At 38.7% G+C, this 20323-nt stretch overlaps 1 protein-coding gene across 3 annotated transcripts in view; it reads left to right on the top strand.

Moving 5' to 3' along the window:
- The window catches only part of MED13 (mediator complex subunit 13), a 122540-nt gene that overhangs the window by 6362 nt on the left and 95855 nt on the right, over positions 1-20323 (top strand). Inside the window, exons 1-3 of one of the 3 annotated variants that reach the window (XM_053568299.1) lie at positions 6426-6496; positions 15121-15221; positions 17506-17583. Coding sequence is in view for 1 of the 3 variants with exons in the window: in XM_053568298.1 (XP_053424273.1) it covers positions 6328-6496 (169 nt within the window). In the remaining 2 variants the exon portion in view is untranslated. Of the gene's footprint in view, positions 1-6327; positions 6497-15120; positions 15222-17505; positions 17584-20323 lie in introns of those variants that run through there. The other 2 variants (XM_053568300.1, XM_053568298.1) reach the window with 2 other exon arrangements.

Below are 20323 nucleotides of genomic sequence, written 5' to 3'. Positions count from 1 at the left end.
CAGTGCATTTAAAATTTTACTATTCTTATATCACTGAAAGTTACCTTCCTTACAAGTTTAGCTGATGTGTAGAAATGGAATTACACTATGTATTGCCAAGTGATAAAGATCAATTATAGAAAACCAAATCTGATTTACTATGTGGTTTAAACCCTCAGTTCCTTGTTTTGTAGCAAAATCATTTGCAAAGTCCTCATGATTTTTGTATCAGGATTTGTGCTACCTGGTTTTAGCCTTATAATAATATTCTAGTGAGACACTTGTTCAAAAAAAATCTCTTGAATCCCAAAGTTAAAATATATAATTTTTGTTTATTTTTACATTTTGTTGTTCTCTACAGTAGAAGGGATAGTTGAGTTAGTATCTATTTTTTAATAGAAAAAGGGATTAGGGCACAAAACTCCTTTCAGATTACTGCTTTCTTTCTTTTTTTTTTTTTTTAAGTTAATTTTTGTGGTAGATTTTGTTTAGTGGTTGTGTGATAGTGGGTGACAGAAATGTAAAATTGGTGGTGGGAGAAAAATCTCAGCTCATTGCCGCTGGTCAAAAGTCTATGTAGTGGATGGGATTGATCGGTTTTTTTCTTTTGTTTGTTTGTTTTTGAGACAGAGTCTCACTTGGTTACCCTTGGTAGAGTGCTGTGGCATCTTAGCTCACAGCAACCTCAAACTCTTGGGTTCAAGTGATTCTCTTGCCTCAGCCTCCCAGGTAGCTGGGACTATAGGCACCTGTCCCAGCACCCAGCTATTTTTTATGATCATTTCTTTTAAATGTTGTCTTAGTTTGCTTGAGAGCAAGATTGTTTCTTTTTTGTTGTTTTTTTTTTTTTTGCAAGATTGTTTCATTTTAATTAGTGTGTCCTTGGAGGAGAAGAGTTTTCTATGTATTTTTATTGTGTCCTAACCTTTTTGAAATGTTATTGCTGTCATTATTGGCTTTTATTCTTTCCTTTAAAATGAAAATAAAAACAAAAACTGCTCTCTCCTCCAAGTTCATCGTCTTAAAAGAAAATCATAGTAAGTTAGATTGTCATAAAACTCTTTTAGAAAATTGGTATCTTGAGAACTAAAAAGTCAGGGCTAAAAAAATGTGTTTTTTTTCCTGGCTCCTGGGGTTTATAATATGGGATTTTAGAACATGTCCAAATTTTTTCATAATGAATACTATTCAAACTAAGTGGGGTGTTTCAAATTTAAATTTGGGTGCTTTTATTGAATGCTATTAATTATAGTGGCCTTTAACCTTAAATAATATCTGTTAACAGGATTGACAGGTAGATAAACAGCAGCCAATCATAGCAATCTAGTGCAAGCCAAACTAGTAAATTGTTTTGTGTCCCAGGTAGTCTAAAGAGAGTTAATTAATTTCCATCTTCTATGGTAAAATGTGCCTGTGGCCCAACTAGTCATATTGGCTAGTCTTTTAGGTGACCTCATTTGCCATATTTCTTCTGTGTACTATGTTTTGAGAGAGTGTTATCTTTTAAATTTTCAAGTAGCTCAAGCGGCTAAGGTGCCAGCCACATACAGCGAAGCTGGCGGGTTTGAATCCAGCCTGGGCCTGTTGTAGTTGCTACAACTGACAACTACAACCAAAAAATGTCCAGGCATTGTTGTGGGCGCCTGTAGTCCCAGCTACTTGGGAGGCTGAGGCAAGAGAATCGCTTAAGCCCAGGATTTGGAAGTTGCTGTGAGCTGTGATGCGACAGCACTCTACCCAGGGCAACAGCTTGAGGCTCTGTCTGAAAAAATAAATAAATAAATAAATTTTCAAGTCAAAGATAAAAATCAACATGCTCGGGTGCTCTTCAAAATTGTCTAGGTTTATAGATGAATGGAAAAATGCAGCTGCCAACTTAAGGCTCTCATTAATTTGTTGAATGAATGGGTTATTAATTATTGTTCAGAACCAACACTACTTTAGTATTTAAGCATTTCTCTTTTATTCTTTCAGAAAATAGGCTAGCATTTTCTACCATGTTAATTTTGAAGCCATTCACTGTTTGTTAGTATGTGTGACATTTTAATAGTTTAGCAAAATTATATAGGAAAAAAGTCTTTTTCTCCTTTTTTTGTGTGCATATATTGTCCCCCTTCAAAAAAAAATTTTTTTTTACCAGTTCACTGTGGCAATATTTAAAGATATTAGTTTTGAGAAAAATTTTGAGTACTAGGTGTATCAATTGTTTTGATTTTGAATTTTTTTCATTGACAGAATTATTTTGCTCTGTCATATTTTGGTACTGCTATAATCTATATCCTCAAAAAATATGGCATCAAATTAAGTATTTGAACTTCTCTCAAATAAACACTGTAAAAATTTTCAAGTAACTTTGATGATTAGGAGTCCTACTACTGATAGCAGTGGGAAAGTACTAAAAACACAAAATTGAAACTTTTCTCTGGACATATGAATACAAAATACTTAAGCATTATGTGACTTCCGAGTAGGCTATTGTTGATTAGATTCAAATGAACTATAAAGATTTGCTGTGTGTTCCTTTTTTTTTTGTTTGGAGACAGTTTCACTATGTTGCCCTCTGTAGAGTGCTGTAGCATCAAAGTTCACAGCAACCTCAAACTCTGGGGATTAAGTGATTCTCTTGCCTCAGCCTCCCTAGTAACTGGGACTACAGGCGTCCACCACAATGCCCAAACTATTTTTATTATTTTTTTTTTGTTTAGTAGTCCCCAGCCAGGTTTGAACCCACCAGCCCTGTGCATATGGCTGGTGCCCTAACGGCTGAGCTATGGGTGCCAAGCCATGTGCTCCTTTCTCCCTCCCCTTAGTATTATAATGCTGGTGTTGAGATTTAAGAACTTGTTTTAATTGGTCTAAGTGGTACATATTACTTACTATGTCTTGGGTGGGTTGTTTATACCTTTTTAAGAGACAGGGTCTCCCTCTGTCGCCCAGGTTAGCTCATTGTGTCCTTGAGCTCTTGGCCTCAAAGGCATCTTCTTGCCTCCGTGTCTTGAGTTGCTGGGATTATAGGCATATGCCACTATACCTAGGTAACTTTTCTATTTTTTCTAATGATGGGGTCTCACGATGTTGCCCATGCTGGTTTCAAACTCCTGGACTCAAAGCGAATCTCCTGCCTTAGCCTCCCAAAGTGCTGGGATTTGTGCCACTGTGCCTGGTTAGAAACTACTTTTACTATGGTCATTACAACATCAAGATATTAGAAGCTTTGTTCCATAGGTTTCTTGTTTCTAAGTGACCCTACCAAAATAAAACCTTCAGACTTTTCATTGAGACTTTCCAATGAGTCATTAGGACTTATTATTTCCTCAGCAATGAAAAATGAAATTATATTACTTTGATGTAATTATTGCTTAGTTTCTTCCACATATGGGGCCTTTAGGAAACCCAGCAGGTAGTCTTTACTTCTTTCTTTTATGCATAATAAAAATTGAGGTTGGGGCAGTGCTTGTGGCTCAGTTAGTGGGGCACCAGCCACATATATCAAGGGTGGTGGGTTTGAACCTGGCCCCGGCCAAACTGCAACAAAAAAATAGCCGGACGTTGTGGTAGGCGCCTGTAGTCCTAGCTACTTGGGAGGCCGAGGCAAGAGAATCACCTAAGCACAAGAGTTGGAGGTTGCTGTGAGCTGTGATGCCACATCACTTTACCGGGGCAACAAAGTGAGACTCTGTCTCTAAATAAAATAATAAGAAGAATAAGAATTGAAGTCATTTGGAGATATGTGACATCCCCCCCTTCTAAAGCATTGAGTTCACCTGAGTTTCTGTAGATGAGTGGTTCTCAACCTTCCTAACGCTGCAACCCTTTAATACAGTTCCTGTGGGTTACAACCCATAGGTTGAAAACTGCTGCTGTAGATAAAACTAAGACTAACGAGGGAGAATTTTTAAACCATATTTGTTATTCTTAAGTCATTTAACTACAGGTTTAACTGAAATAGATTTTAAAAATAAAATCATAAAATTATTGTTATAGCTTTTGCTACAAAGATTTTTTTTAGCCTCCTAAGTAGCTGAGACTACAGGTGCCTGCCACAACACCCCACTATATTTTTAGAGACCTACTGTTTTAGAGGCCTAATATGCACATTCTTAATTCTAACAGAATTACCATAGAACCTCCATAGTTGACCACCCTCCTACACTGACCACCACCTTAAGTTAACATTTAATAGATTAGACATGTGCCACATGTCTGTATCAATATAGTAGGCCTATCTTTACGTTGACTACTTTCATATGCAGAGCAGTTTGCTACAGTCCTTTGGGTAGTCAACATACAAAGGTTGGAAATATCTCCCAATTGTTCACCTCTTACGATCTATTTAGAAGTTTATCCTTTATTTTTATTTTTTACCTCAAAAATCCACTGCATTCTAAGCGGCACAATGGTTTTAACATCTGTCTTACATAGGTAGCCCTTCCCAAAATCTTTTTGCTAACTACTTGTCAAGTTTTTTTTTTTTTTGTAGAGATGGAGTCTCACTTTATTGCCCTTGGTAAAGTGCTGTGCCCTCACAGCTCACAGCAACCTATAGCTCCTAGGCTTAGGCGATTCTTTTGCCTCAGCCTCCTAAGTAGCTGGGACCATAGGAATTTGAAACCAGCCTGAACAAGAATGAGACCTCATCTCTACTAAAAGTAAAGTAACTGAGCATGATGGCAGGTGCCTGGGAGGCTGAGACAGGAGGATTGCTTGAGCCTAAGTATTTAAGGTTGCTATGAGCTAGGCTAAGGCTATGGCATTCTAGCCCAGGTGACAGAGTGAGACTCTATCTCAAATGAACAAACAACAACAACAAACCAAATTAATCAAAAAGCAAATCAAATTGTTAGTTTTTTTTTTTTTTTTTTTTTTGAGGCAGAGTCTTAAGCTGTTGCCATGGGTAGAGTACCGTGGGTACACCAACCTCAAACTCTTGGGCTTAAGTGATTCTCTTGCTTTAGCCTCCCAGGTAGCTGGGACTATAGGCTCCTGCCACAACTCCCAGCTATTTTTTTGGTTGCAGTTGTCATTGTTTTAGCAGGCTTGGGCCAGGTTCAAACCCACCAACCCCTGTGTATGTGGCTGGTGCCCTGCCCACTGAGCTATGGGATTTTTTTCTTATTACATCTTAAGAGAAAGAACTCTTTGAGATGATACTGCCTTATTTTTTTATCCATAACAATAAATTTAGAATTACTAGATCAATTTTAGATGATTTCTCCTCTTTTCTATATTTGCCTCATACTTGAATGGTTTGTAATGATCATTAAGACATATTTGAGTTAATGAATCGGTGCCCATAGCACAGTGGTTAAGGCACTAGCCACATACACCTAGCGTGGTGGGTTCGAACCCAGCCCAGGCCAACTAAACAACTGCAACAAAAAAAATAGCTGGGCGTTCTGGCAAGAGAATTGCTTAAGCCCAGGAGTTTGAGGTTGCTGTGACTCCACGGCACTCTCCTGAGGGCAACATAGTGAGAGTCTGTCAAAAAAAAAAAAAGAAAGACATATTTGAGTTAAATGAGTTACCTGGTACCAACATTTTTACTTTTTTTTGTGTGTATGCATGTGTGCATGTTTTTAATGCAATAATACAAGTGAGACCCTGACTCCAAAAACAAAAAGAAAATAAATTTTCTGACAAAATTAAGGCTATATACTCAGGAAGGTAGCTATCAACTTCATATGACTGAAGTAGAAGTTAAAACTTAAGTCTTTAAATTTTTAATTTTTTCCCCCAAGTAGAACATCCTATACTGAATAGTAATGATGAGAATCATTTGGTTGAAATGAGACCTAAGGTGGCTGGTAGTGCCTTGGTTGTTAGGCTCTGTGCCAATAGTTTCATTTATCACTTCATTTTATAGTGGAGTCATGAATTACAATGCTGATGGACATGAAACGTTTTGAGTTTAATTATTAACTGACTAACTTTTTTTGGCAGCTTGAATGACTTGAGGAATTAGGACAAAGTAACTTACAAGTGAGCCAGCTTAGAAATTGGCATCATAGATGTAGAATATGTTTCATATTTTCCAGGTTATAGAAACAAGCGTCCTTTTTATTGATATACCAAGTCAATGTATTCATGATACCAGTGCCCTTTTATAAGGTGGAAAAACAATTTTCAGATGATAGAATGCATGGCAATTAGAATTTTTTTTATTACTTATGGAGTCACTTGAAAACCCATTATTTTAATGTTTAGAGTTATATTGAAATAATTATTGCATTATATTCTGGGCTGAAATAAAGTTTATGAATATAGTTTAAACTGTAACTTTTTTTATTTGGCTCTGAATAGATATAGTGCCACTACTTCATAATTTTGTTTCCTTTATTTCTTTTTTAGAAGAGGAAGATGGAGTGTGGGAGAATGGACTTTCCTATGAATGCCGTACTCTGCTTTTCAAAGCAATTCATAATCTGTTGGAACGGTGTTTAATGAATCGGAACTTTGTACGTATTGGCAAGTGGTTTGTAAAGCCTTATGAAAAAGATGAAAAACCTATAAATAAAAGGTAAGCTATTTTATTTAAATTCTTCTTTTTTTTTTTTTTTTTTTTGTAGAGACAGAGTCTCACTTTATGGCCCTCAGTAGAGTGCTGTGGCCTCACACAGCTCACAGCAACCTCCAACTCCTGGGCTTAAGCGATTCTCTTGCCTCAGCCTCCCGAGTAGCTGGGATTACAAGCGCCCGCCACAACGCCCGGCTATTTTTTTGGTTGCAGTTTGGCTGGGGCCGGGTTTGAACCCACCACCCTCCGTATATGGGGCCGGCGCCTTACCGACTGAGCCACAGGCGCCGCCCTAAATTCTTACTTGATGTTTCTTTAGGTTTGTTAGTTTTTATGGCCCTATAAAGAATGTGGAATGAAACAAGCTATTATCGGTACATACACATTCAGGAGGTTAACTTTGGCAAAGTACTATAAGTATTCAGTTTTCTTTGACCACTTTACACTCTTTTATACATGCTAAGAATTTTCTTGCAGCTGGGTTCAGTGGCTTGCACTTGTAATTGTGGCTACTTAGGAGACTGAGGCAGGGGGATTGCTTGAGCCCAGGAGTTTGAGACCAGCCTGAACAACATAGGGAGACTTCGTCTCTACAAAAAATAGAAAAATATCTGGGTATGGTGGTACATGCCTTTAGTAGTTACTCAGGAAGCTGAAGTAGGATGATCACTTGAGCCCAGGAATTTGAGGTTGCAATGAGCTATAACACTACTGAATTGTATGTAGCCTGGGCAGCAGAGTGAGACTCTGTCTCAAAACAATATTTTTTTTCTTGCAGTGGGAATAGGCTGTGTTTTAATACAGTGTCCTAAATTTTGATTTGGGGTGATAGGGAAAATGTGGGATGAAAGCAGAGGCTTATGCATCAAAATATCCTTTTTTAGTACAAGTGGAAATATGCGCAGTACTATGATATTAGAATTAAGTGAGGCTAACAGTTACTAAAGATGATGACATGTGGTTGTGTTTTGGATTGAGTTAATCCTTCTCATTCCCAGTCTCTCAGTTTGCTTTAGTAATTTGCTTTGCTTGAAGTAATTTTTATTTGTGTTTTTCTACATAAGACTCTTGGAGGCTTTTTAATTTTCTTAAACATTGAATTAAGCAAATTTATGACACTTAGCAGGTGGAAGCACAGAAGACTTAAGGTGGATACCTCCTTTTCCTGTGCAGTTAAAGGCTGTAGGTTACTTTAGTTCTCTATGATTTAGATAATATAAAGCATAATCTGTAAGAACATTAAGTCCTAAGTAGTTGTTGAATTAAGAAAGCTTCAAGAAAGATAACCCAGTGGCAAGTTAAGATGGGCCATGGGAAAGAAAAAGTTAAAGAAAACTTAATAGTTTTTTCTGAAAGATATGAAGAGGATACGAAGCAAACATTTGGTTGAGATTGTAGTCATTGTTGAAGTGCCATCTTCCAGCATGTGTACTTTTTTCACGTGCACCTGGAATGGTTTGTTTTTTCCTCTTTAAACTATCCTTTTTAGTTTTAATAGACTGTGTGACTAGATAAATCTGGAGAAACAAAGTTTCTGTCATTTTTTTCTCTTTGAAAATTAACACCAACTTTTATTGTTAACAAAACAATTATATAAGTTAGGAATTCATTAGTTGCAACAATAGAAAAGCCTAACTACCTAGCTTATGTAAGGGTTGTTTTGTTTTTTTTTTTTTTTTAATAGCAAGAAGTGTGGAGCTAGATAATTCAGTATTGGTATATCTGTTTAATAATGTCTTCAAGGACTCAGGGTTCCCTGGAGGTTTCTGCTCTGCCGTGTTTATTTTTATTTATTTATTTGGTGTTTTTTTTTTTTGTTTGTTTGTTTGTTTGTTTTTAGAGACAGAGTCTCACTTTGTCGCTCCTGGTAGAGTGCCTCCCGAGTAGCTGGGACTATAGGCCCCTGCCACAACACCTGGCTATTTTTTTGTTGCAGTTTCGACTGGAGCTGGGTTCAAACCCGCCACCCTCAGTATATGGGGCTGGTGCCTTACTCACTGAGCCACAGGTGCCGCCCGTTTTTTTTTTTTTTTTGAGAACAGAGTCTTACTATGTCGCCGTGGGTAGAGTGCTGTGGCATCAGCTCACAGCAATCTCCAACTCTTGGGCTTGAGTGATTCTCTTGCTTCAGCCTCCCAAGGAGCTGGGACTACAGGTACCTACCACAGCACCTGGCTATTTTTTGGTTGCAGTTGTTACTGTTGTGTAGCTGGCCCGCCAGCCTTGTTGTATATGGCTGGCACCATAACTACTATACTATGGGCACCGAGCCTGTCATCTTTATTTTTGTTTGTTTTGAGACATAGTCGCATTTATTTTTTCCTGGGCTAGCTCACAGCAAGTCCTGAATAGCTGGGACTGCAGGCACCTGCCATGATATCTGGCTCATTTTTCTATTTTTAGTAGAGATGGGGGTCTTACTCTTGGCTCAGGCTATCTTTGAACTCCCGAGCTCAAGGAATTTTCCCTCCTCAGTCTCCCAGGGTGCTAGAGTTAGAGGTGCAATCCACCGTGCATGGCCTGCTCTGCCATCTTTAGTGTTTAGCTTTTGTCTTCATGGTCCTAGTGGATGTCGTAGCTTGAGACCTCACAGTGGATGGCAGGCAGGAAGAGGAAGGAAAGAAAGAAGTAAGAAAGTGTGGCACCTATGTCAGCAAGAAGATTCTTCTCTGGAAATTTTTAGCTGAGATACGTGAGCCATATTAAGAAAAACAAGTATCTTTGATTTAGAAATATAGCCCCGCTCTGAACAGAATGAGGCTTTCATTAGCAGGAAGAAAGGGTTAATAGATATTAGAAGAAGTGAGAAATGTTGAGCAGGGTGGCTCATGTGCTCATGTGATCCAAGTTGGGAGGCCAAGGCAAGAAGATGGCTTGAGGGTAGGAGTTTAAGACCAGCTTGGGCAACATAGCAAGACCCCATCTTTAAAAAAGAACAAAATTTAAAAACTAGCCAGATGGCTGGGCATTTTGGCTTACCCAGCTAGTGCTCTGGGAGGCCAAGGTGGGTGGATGGCTTGAGCTTAGTGAGACCAGCCTGAGCAAGAGCAAGACCCTGTCTTTACAAAATAGCCTGGCATTGTAGCTGGTGTCTGTAGTCCCAGCTACTGGGAAGGCTGAGGCAAGAGGATTGCTTGAGCCCAAGAGTTTGAGGTTGCTGTGAGCTATGACGCCATGGTACTCTACCAAGGGCGACAAAGTGAGGCTCTTTATTTATTTATTTTTTTAAGAAAAACTAGCCAGGTGTGGTGTCATGTGCCTGTAGTCCTAGCCACTTGGGAGGCTGAGCTAGGAGGATTGCTTCAGCCCAGGAGTTTAGGGTTGTAGTTAGCTATGATGATGCCTCTGTACTTTTGGTAGAGTGAGTGAGCAAAACTCTTGTCTCCCAAAAAAAGTGAAAATGGGCATAGGGTAGGTAGCAGTATTTGCCATATACTTTTATATGGTTTAACAAGTCAAGCAGATTATTAAGATTTAAAATGAAAAACTGCAATCCTGAGCCTCAACCAGTAGATTTGCTCCTCAGAGGTAACTTCTTTTAATTCTTACTACTATTTCTTCTGATTTACCTATTTTCAAAATTTGAAGCAAGTAACATGCTTATTCTTGAGTTTTTAGTTATTTCCGTAATTCAAAAAATTATATATATAGTATGTATTTTTTTAAATTTATTTATTTTTATTGTTTTTTTTTTTTTTTTTTTTTTTTTTTGTGGTTTTTGGCCGGGGCTGGGTTTGAACCAGCCACCTCTGGCATATGGGACCGGCGCCCTACTCCTTGAGCCACAGGGGCCGCCCTATTTATTTTTATTGTTAAATCATAGCTGTGTACATTAGTACAATCAAGGGGTACAATGTGCGGGTTTCATATACAATCTGAAATATTCTCATCAAACTGTTCAACGTAGCCTTCATGGTATTTTCTTAGTTACTGTATGTAGGCATTTGTATTCTGCATTTAGTAAGTTTCGCCTGTACCCATTCTAAGATGCACCGTAGATGAGGCCCCACCCATTACCCTCCTTCCAATACCTCCCCCCCCTTCCCCTTCCTTGGCCCTTTCCCCACGTAATTCAAAATTAATCTGTTGACTTTCTTTCCTTTTTTTGTTGGTCTTGACAGCCTAGCGTTGAAATTTTATTATTATTATTTTTTTTATTTTTTAAGAGACAGAGTTTCACTTTGTTGCCCTAGGTAGAGTGCTGTAATGTCATAGCTCACAGCAACCTCCAGCTCTTGGGCTTAGACGGTTCTCTTGCCTCAGCCTCCCAAGTAACTGGGACTACAGGCACCAGCCACATGCCTATTTTTTTTGCTGCACTTTGGCTGGGGCTGGATTCGAACTCACCACCCTCAGTATATGGAGCCGGCACCCTACTCACTGAGCCATAGGTGCCGCCTGAAATTTTGTCTTTCTTTTTTTTTAATTTTGTCTTTCTATTAAGGGTTTAGCTATCTTGCTTTCCTGTTGGTCTCGAACCTGGAAGCTCAGGGAATCCACCCACCTTGGCCTCCCAGAGTGCTAGGATTATAGGCATGAGCCACCACACCTGGCCCAGGCACTCTTATGTATACTCTCTGCCTTCCCCTCTCCCTTTCCTTATTTTGCTAGTGTAGTTACAAGTTTTATTTATACTGTTCAGATCATATAAATATTATTTGTTCCCGAGCCATATAGTGTATTAGGTGTTCCATTTCTTACACATCTTTTTGTTTTCCCAGATGTTAATGGTTATCTTTTTCACTTAATTATCAAGGTTGGGCATGTGTAGTCTGCCACCTGTTCTTATAACCAAGTTTTATTGTAACACAGCCATGCTCATTCTTTGATGGATTGTTTTATGGCTGTTTTCACACTAAAATGCTTAAATAATTATCAATAAATAATTTTTGCAAAGCCAAAAATACTTACACTGAAATATTTACTATCTTGTTCTTTACAGAAAAAGTTTGCTGATTCCTGATCTATGTATTTATTGCAACTTAGTAGACTATCTACCAGAAGTATAAATCTCCCCTCCCTCCCTTCAAAGACTTTGTGTAATCCATTAGTTTCTTTTCTTTTTTTTTTCCCTCCTGTTGATTAATACCCTTTTTGGAACCTTTCATTCTTCTTTTCCAATTTGAGCTTGTTCTGTAGTCCTGTTTCATAGTATTCATCTTGGGAATTTCACTTGCTTTTCTATCTGTGCTGGATTGCTCATTTCCTAGATCTTATTTCTCTCTCTCTTTTTTTTTCTTTTAAAACTTATTTACTGTTTCGGTGGTGCCTATCTACCAGTAGTTTCCTGAGAGTATATGGGAAGCAATACTTTTGAGATCCTGAATGTCTGAATTACCTTCTTTTCTACCTTTGTAGTTGAATAGTAGTTTCAGCTTGGTATAGAATCTAAGATGAGCAATCATTTCTCTTAGACTTCTGACCACTAAAGGCTGATGGGAAATTCTGTGTATGTGAACAGCTTATGAAGTTGAGGGCTTTACTTAGGATGCAAGGTTGGAGTACCTGGCCATTTTTATTGGGTGCCTGTCACCAGGTGTATGGCCCCCACTCCAGTCCCCTGTTCCCCACTCAAGTTAGTCAGTTTTCCCAGAGGGATCTTTCAGTATCTTGGTAAAGGGTGTAAATAAGCCTGAGTGTCATTATTTAGGGAGCCGACTGGGGACGGGAGGTTGGGAGGAGTCACATAGTGTTCAGATTTTCACTTAATCTTTCTTTTAAATACTTCACCTCATCTATAGCTAAGGGTTCTGTGTCCCTGTGTTTCAACCAATTCAAATATTGAATCCCTAGCTTTTTCATAGATAATGGAAGGAAGTGAAGAGACTGTCTACGATAAGGTTGTAGAGTGAATACAGAAGTCTAAGTATTTGAACTTCTTTCCTTTTGTTTCAGTTATACTTACATATATCCCTTCAGAAATAATATCAGTACCTTCAACTTTTGAGCCTTTCTAGGATTCTGTGGTTTGACTCACTTTGCATCTTGGCTGTTTTCCTTTGCTTTTGCCTTTATCTAAGTCAGTTACAATTTTTGCCTTTGCTTGAAAGGTCCTCAGATTTTATGGCTGCTTTTCTTTCTTTTTTGAGACAGGTCTCACTCAGTTGCCTGTGCCTAGTGTGGTGGTATCATTATAGTAACCGCAAACTCCTAGTCATGTGCCATTATCTCTCATTAATTTTTCTATTTTTTGTAGAGAAAGATTAGTCTCATACTCCTGGCTCTAAGTGATCCTCCTGCGTTAGCCTCCCAAAAGTGCTAGAATTATAGGCGTTGAGCCATTTCACCCAGCCTATCTCTTTTCTTTTGCTGTCACTTATACCCTTCTCTTCCTCTTCTTCCTATCCTTTATTGTCTATATGGAGAGGGTTTCATGAGGAAGTAGAGGTAAATGAATATGTTCAATGTGCTATGCAGGGTACTGGAAATACCTTTTTTCCTAAAAAACTTTTAATGGTCTGTTAATAACTGAAAATACAATCTATCTGCCAGTAGTTTACATGGTTAAATAATAAGTAAAATCTGTGGATTTCATGGATCTCTAATTAAAAGGAAATCCATGAATCCAACAGATTTTGCTTATTATTTAACCGTGTAGTTGAGTACTAGTGTTTTTCCATGGGCTGACCCATTTAGGAGGGGAGCTAAATTCAGATGGTGTTTTATTAGCAAGGTGTTACCAGAAATAATGTATGTTTTCTTGAGTTACTCTTGAAATATAGTTGTGGTACAAAACTAGCTCTATCTAGGAAAGGTAAACGCTGGTCCTCAAATCTTTTTTTATAGGAACTTCCTTACTCTCCCTCTCCCTTTCGAAAAGCAGGTAGGAAAATCAAGCAGCTAAGTCTTTTACATTTCAGGACTTCCTTTCTGTTGAATTCAGTGGAGTGATACAGGGAAGGTAGATAAAGATTGGTTGAAGTTAATGTGTTTCTAAACCATTAGGAAGCAGAAGAATCATATATACTATTTTTGTTTACTGATAAATTCACTTTTGGTTAAATTGGTATAAGCATTCTGAAAAAGAATAACAAGAGTTGTCAAGGAAGAAAATCTGTGCTGCAAAACTGGTTTGACCTGAACAAAGGACAAATTATAATATTACTTGTCTTACATGTAGTTAATTATCTCTTTAACCCTAACAGTCTTTAGGGGCTGAAAGAGAGGAAGTAGAATCAAAGGCTAGCTACAGCCTGTTTACCTATAAAGAACCTTAAGGATGATTATTCACTGGAACAAACCAGTCTTCAGATAACTGGTTAAAACAATGACCAGTGTTTCATTCTGAATTGTTTAGGTCTTTTCCTACATTGTAGGGGACTCATCAGATGACAGTCACTGAGTTTTATAGTGAGAACACAGACAAGTAAATGGGCTGTTAGAAATACCAATGACTTACTGTAGGTTTTAATCTCTCAGTAAAAGATTTTCCAAACAAACTGGTGATGTTTGAGGGTACATCCTAGTGAGATTATCTTGAATAAGAACTCTCTTTGTGTTTGGTTAAACTTTTTGTTATATTGAATCTATTATCACCCTTTAGCTGAGTGGGCAGTTAAGTTTGTATATGTAGCAAGAGGTTTAAATGCTTCTAGGGTTGAAAGATACTAGCAAGGAACTCTTTTTAGATAGTTAGTCCAGTATCTTATGGGATGTATCGACAAAGGTTTTGCTAACTGGTGGATGAGATTGTATAGAAGGGAAATATGTTAATAAGGAGCATGTTTAATTTAATATATGTGTATGTATACTTCAATCTTAGTCCATTCCCTTGACCACAGAAATAGCCATAAAAGTAATTTCTACAGAAAAAAATACATTGCTGAATCTTTTTGATGTCTTTGCTTTTTGCAAGATAGTTATCAACCCCAATTTTTTTTTTTTTCTTGAGACAGAGTCTGTCACCTTGGCTAGAGTACAGTGGTATCATAGCTCACTGCATCCTCAGGCTACTGAGTTTAAACGATCTTCCTGCTTCAGCCTCCCAAGTAGCTGGGACTATAGGCACATGCTACCATACCTGGCTAATTTTTCTATTTTTAGTAGAGACAGGGTCTTGCTCTTATTCAGGCTGGTCTCCAATCCTGAGCTCAAGCAATCCTCCCACTTCAGCCTCCCAGAGTGTTAGTATTACAGGTATGAATCAACACTCTTGGCCAACCCTAATTTTTTTTTTTTTTTTTTGGCCAGGGCCAGGTTTGAACCCACCACCTCCGGTATATGGGGCTTGTGCCCTACTCCTTTGAGCCACAGGCTCCACCCATCATCAACCCCAATTTTTAATACACACGCACACACATACATATATTTTGAGACTGGGTTTGCTCTGTTGCCCAGGCTCATAGTTCACTGCAACCTGAAATTCCTGAACTCAAGTGCTCTTTCTTAGACTTTAGTCTAAGGATTATAGGTGTGAGCTGCTATACCTGGCTTTCAACCCCAATTTAATGTAATTTAATTTAATTTTATTTATTTGAGGCAAAGTCTTGCTCTGTTGCTTGGGCTAGAATTGTCATAGCTTGCTGCAACCTCAAACTCCTGGGTTTAAGGGATTCTTCTGCCTTCAGCCTTCCAAGAAGCTGAGATTACAAGCATGTGTCCAACTAATTTTTTTGTATTTTTCTTAGAAACAGGATCTTGCTCTGGTGCTCAGGCTTGTCTTGAATTCCTGGCCTGAACCAACCCTCCTGCTTCAGCCTCATCAGTAGATGCTGGCCACCATGCTCAGGTTTTTGGTTTTTTTACAAATTGATTTTGTAGAGTTGAGATCTCACTATGTTGCCTCAGGTCTCCAGCTCCTGGCCTCAAGTGATTGCTCTTAAGATTTGCAAGTACTCACTTCCTGTCTTCTAGTGTAGCACTGTCCACTGGAAACATAATGTGAGCCATATTGTATAATATAAAATGTCTCTAGTAGGCACATTAAAAAAGTTTTTAAAAGCCCCCCAAAATATCCAGGGTGAAGTTAATTTTAATATCTTTTATTTAAAATTCAGTATATTCAAAGTAGTATTTTAACATGTAATTAAACATACAAAAGATATTGATGAAATTATTGGCTTTTTTTTGTAAGCAGTCTTTGAAATCTCATGTATTATCTTATACCGAGTATGTTTCGGTTTGGCCACATTTCAAGTCATCAATAGTTACATGTTATTGTATTAGTGATCTAATTCTAGAGTTTTAAACCTAACTGAATTTAGTGTTTATTGGTGAAAGATTTCTTTTACGTGATTATTGGTGAACCCTCCTCGAATTATATGCTAAATTATCAATGTATTCTACAGTCTCATCTCAAAGGCAGGGAAAACCCCATTACATTAGGGTACATTACCACTATCTGCTTACTTAGGCATCATTCCTTCAGCAGACTTCACATGTCTTTATATTTTTTCCCTTAGAGCTTATCTATGCTGTTTTTTTCTTAATGCCTGTCATCAAGCTTTATTCTTTATCATTTCTGAAATCTTAAGTGTCAATTTAATAGTACTTATGGCCATGGCATTTCTCTATGGTGCTTGAGTCATTAGGATTTGCCTGGTCAGTCTTCAGTATTATCAGGTTTTTTTTTTTTTTATTTTTTTTTGTAGAGACAGAGTTTCACTGTACTGCTCTCGGTAGAGTGCCGTGGCGTCACACGGCTCACAGCAACCTCCAACTCTTGGGCTTACGCGATTCTCTTGCCTCAGCCTCCCGAGTAGCTGGGACTACAGGCGCCCGCCACAACGCCCGGCTATTTTTTGGTTGCAGTTTGGCCGGGGCTGGGTTTGAACCCGCCACCCTCGGCATATGGGGCCGGCGCCCTACTCACTGAGCCACAGGCGCCGCCCGTATTATCAGGTTTTCCAAGAATGTTTTTGAGAAAAATTTATGTACTAAAATACATAATTCTCTCTTTTCTCTCCCTATTGAGGTTTTTTTTTTGGTTTTGTTTTTCCTTTGAGACAGAGTGGTATTGTATATAGCTCATAGCAACCTCAAGTTCTTGGGCTCAGCCTCTAGCCTCAGTTTTTCTTATTTTTAGTAGAGACAGTTTTCCTATTTTTTAGTATTGGTCAGGCTGGTCTCGAACTCCTGACTTCAAGTAATCCACCCACCTCAGCCTCTCAGAGTGAGATTACAGGTGTGAGTCACTGTGCCTGGTCTGAGATTTTTTTTTTTTTTTTTAACAGTAATTTCTTGCAGTGTTTCTTACTGTAGACTCAAGCACATTTTTCATTTTTCTGGGGTCATAAGGGCTACCAAATGTTTCAACTGGGTAATAGGGCTTGAAAAATGTGAGACAGATGTGGACTCTGTCGACTACTATATATCTTGGCACTTATGTCTTTTTTTTTTTTTTTTTTGCAGTTTTTGGCCAGGGGCTGGGTTTGAACCTGCCACCTCCGGCATGTGGGGCTAGCGCCCTAATCTTTTGAGCCACAGGCGACGCCCGGCACCTATGTCTTTTTAAAGCAGTGATTCTCAACCTGTGGGTCACAACTCCTTTGTAACAATGAAAATACATCCTGCGGAGCGGCACCTGTGGCTCAAGGAGTAGGGCGCCGGTCCCATATGCCAGAGGTGGCGGGTTCAAACCCAGCCCCGGCCAAAAACCACAAAAAAAACAAAAACGAAAATACATCCTGCATATCAGATATTCGCATTACTATTCATAAGTACCAAAATTACAGTTATGAAGTAGCAATGAAAATAATTTTATGATTGGGGGTCACCACAACATGAGGAACTGTATTAGAGGGTCACGGCCTTAGAAGGTTGAGAACCACTGTTTTAAAGTGATAGCAAATAGTAAAAACAGAATACTTAAAAGCAGGAGTAAAAGGGAACAGTTTCAGAGCATTTTCAGAGCACTTGAAGTTGTAAACCAAAATAACAATGTTGTTGCTTTTCTACGTATTCTTTATTTTATAATGTGAGAAATGTGTTTGCTAAGTGAGTACATATATATATATGATTCACAGTTAAGGTATTATCTTCCACATTTTAATATAGTTCTTTTGTTCATGTAGATCTGTTAAGAATCCCTAATATTGTTAATAAAAATCTAAGAACAAAAAAACTGCTCTGAAGACTGCAGAAATACAGAGGTACCAAAAAAATGTACACACATTATAAGAAAGAAACAAACTATTAAAATTGTAATGCTCAATATAGCCTAATAAAATTTGTTGTCTTGTGTATTGTATCTTGTATCATAATTGCAGAAGTTAAACATTACTTGAGTATTATAATTTTGTTTTTCCTTGAGAGTCTCACTTTGTTGCCCTGGGTTGAGTGCTTATGGTGTCCCAGCTCACAGCAACCTCAAACTCTTGGATTTAAGAGCGATTCTCTTGCCTCAGCCTCCCAAGTAGCTGGAACTATAGGCGCCTGCCACAACACCTGGCTATTTTGTTGTTGCAGTTGTCATTGTTGTTTGACAGGCACAGGCTGGTTCGAACCCGCCAGCTCTGGTGTATGTGGCTGGCGCCCTAACTGCTGAGCTACAGGCGCCAAGCCTGAGTATTACAATTTTAATATAGTTTTTTCCTTTCTTAAAATGTATGTGCATTTTTTTTTTGGTTCCCTCTGTATAGGTTAATGCAGTGTCTACATGTGAGGGTCACCTAGAAAGCTTAAAAGAAATTATTGGTGCTTGTATCTTAACCTGGGGCTATGGCATGGCCTTTGGAATTTTTTAAAGATTCTAATGTAAGGCAAGTTTGGAAACTGTTGAATTAGTGGAATAAAAATCTAGGGAGCTTGGGTGGTGCCTGTGGCTCAAAGAGTAGGGTGCCAGCCCCATGTACTGGAGGTGGCAGGTTCAAACCCAGCCCTGGCCAAAAACTGCAAAAAAAAAAAAAAAAAAATCTAGGGAGCTTTGTCATTGTTTATGGAGAACATGTCTTGCTCTATAAATCTTTTTCTCAGTAAACTTTGTTTCATCTTGCCTTGCCTCCCCCTCAAAAAAAAACTAGGAATTAAGATCAGTAGGGAATTTTTATTTGTAAAATATATGCAACAAGGTTTTCCAGTTTTCAGTGTATAATTCAGTGGTATTAGTACATTTATATTGTTTGTATCCATCACCACTATCTATCTGCAGAACTTTTTCATCATTCCAAACTGAAAATCTACCCACAAAACAGTAACTCCTCATTTTTCTTGTCCCAAGTTCCTGGTAACCACCATTCTACTTTTTCTTTCTTTCTTTCCTTTTTTTTTTTTTTTTTTGCAGTTTTTGGCCAGGGCTGGGTTTGAACCTGACACATCTGGAATATGGGGCTGGCGCCCTGCTTCTTGAGCCACGGGCACCGTCCCCCATTCTACTTTTTCTTTATGATTTTGTTATATAAGTGGAATCATACAATATTTGTCCTTTTGTGTCTGGCTTATTTTACTTAGCACAATGTCTTTAAGGTTCATTCATGTTGTAGCATGTGACAGGATTTCCTTTTTTAAAACTAAATGATAATCCATTGTATGATAAACCACATGTTTCTTATCCATTCATTGATGGACTTGTGTTTCTACTTTTTCCTATTATAAATAATGCTGCTGGGGCGGCGCCTGTGGCTCAGTCGGTAGGGCGCCGGCCCCATATACTGAGGGTGGCGGGTTCAAACCCGGCCCCGGCCAAACTGCAACCAAAAAATAGCTGGGCATTGTGGCGGGCGCCTGTACTCCCAGCTGCTCGGGAGGCTGAGGCGGGAGAATCACTTGAGCCCAGGAGTTGGAGGTTGCTGTGAGCTGTGTAAGGCCAAGGCACTCTACAGAGGGCCATAGAGTGAGACTCTGTCTCTACAAAAATAAATAAATAAATAAATAAATAATGCTGCTATAAACAGGCAACTTTAAAAGACATACTTAACATATGTCTTGGTAGAAGAGGCAACAATTTTAAGTGCTTAAAGGAGAATTATTTAACTAAAAATTCTGTGTCAAGGCCAACATTTATTAATGAAGAGGTAGTTGCACGTGGCACAAGCCTTTAGTCCCAAGTACTCAAGAGGCTGAGGCAGCACCTCAGGAGTGCCAAGAGTATGAGATTGCAGTGAGTTGTGATGATACCACCGGGCTAAAGCCCAGGTGCCAGAGCAAGACCTGTCTCAAAAAAATTAAAAAAAGTTTAAAGTATCTAGAATCAGGGGTCCTCAAACCATGGCCCGCAGGCCACAGGCGGCGGTGTGATTGTATTTGTTCCCGTATTTTTTTTTTTTGAGACAGAGCCTCAAGCTGTCGCCCTGGGTAAAGTGCCATGGCATCACAGCTCACAGCAACCTCCAACTCCTGGGCTCAAGTGATTCTCCTGCCTCTGCCTCCCAAGTAGCTGCAACTACAGGCGCCTGTCACAACACCTGGCTATTTTTTGGTTGCAGCCTTCATTGTTGTTTGGCTAGATTCGAACCTGGCAGCTCAGGTGTATGTGGCTGGCACCTTAGCCACTTGAGCCACAGGTGCTGAGCCTCCTGTTTTGTTTTTTTACTTTAAAATAAGATATGTGCAGTGTGCATAGGAATTTGTTCATAGTTTTTTTTTTTAAACTATAGTCCAGCCCTCCCAACGGTCTGAGGGACAGTGAACTGGCCCCCTGTTTAAAAAGTTTGAGGACCCCTGAATTCTAGATCATCTTCATAAGACATTCTCATAGCCTCCTGTACTTATTTTTTGTTATACCACTTACCATAATTGTAATCAATTCTGTGCCTAGCATGGTGCCATGTGCTTCACTTAAAATGTTTGTTGAATAAAAGACTAGCACTTAGTTTTTCCTTGGTGGCTTCTTATGTTGTATATATGGATCTGAATATAATGCTAAGTTTAATGCAGAGTTCTTTTAAATGTGTG

The sequence above is a fragment of the Nycticebus coucang genome, chromosome 18 (assembly GCF_027406575.1).
Source record: "Nycticebus coucang isolate mNycCou1 chromosome 18, mNycCou1.pri, whole genome shotgun sequence".
In the NCBI taxonomy this organism is placed as follows: domain Eukaryota; kingdom Metazoa; phylum Chordata; class Mammalia; order Primates; family Lorisidae; genus Nycticebus; species Nycticebus coucang.
This window is presented reverse-complemented; position numbering and strand designations above follow the sequence as displayed.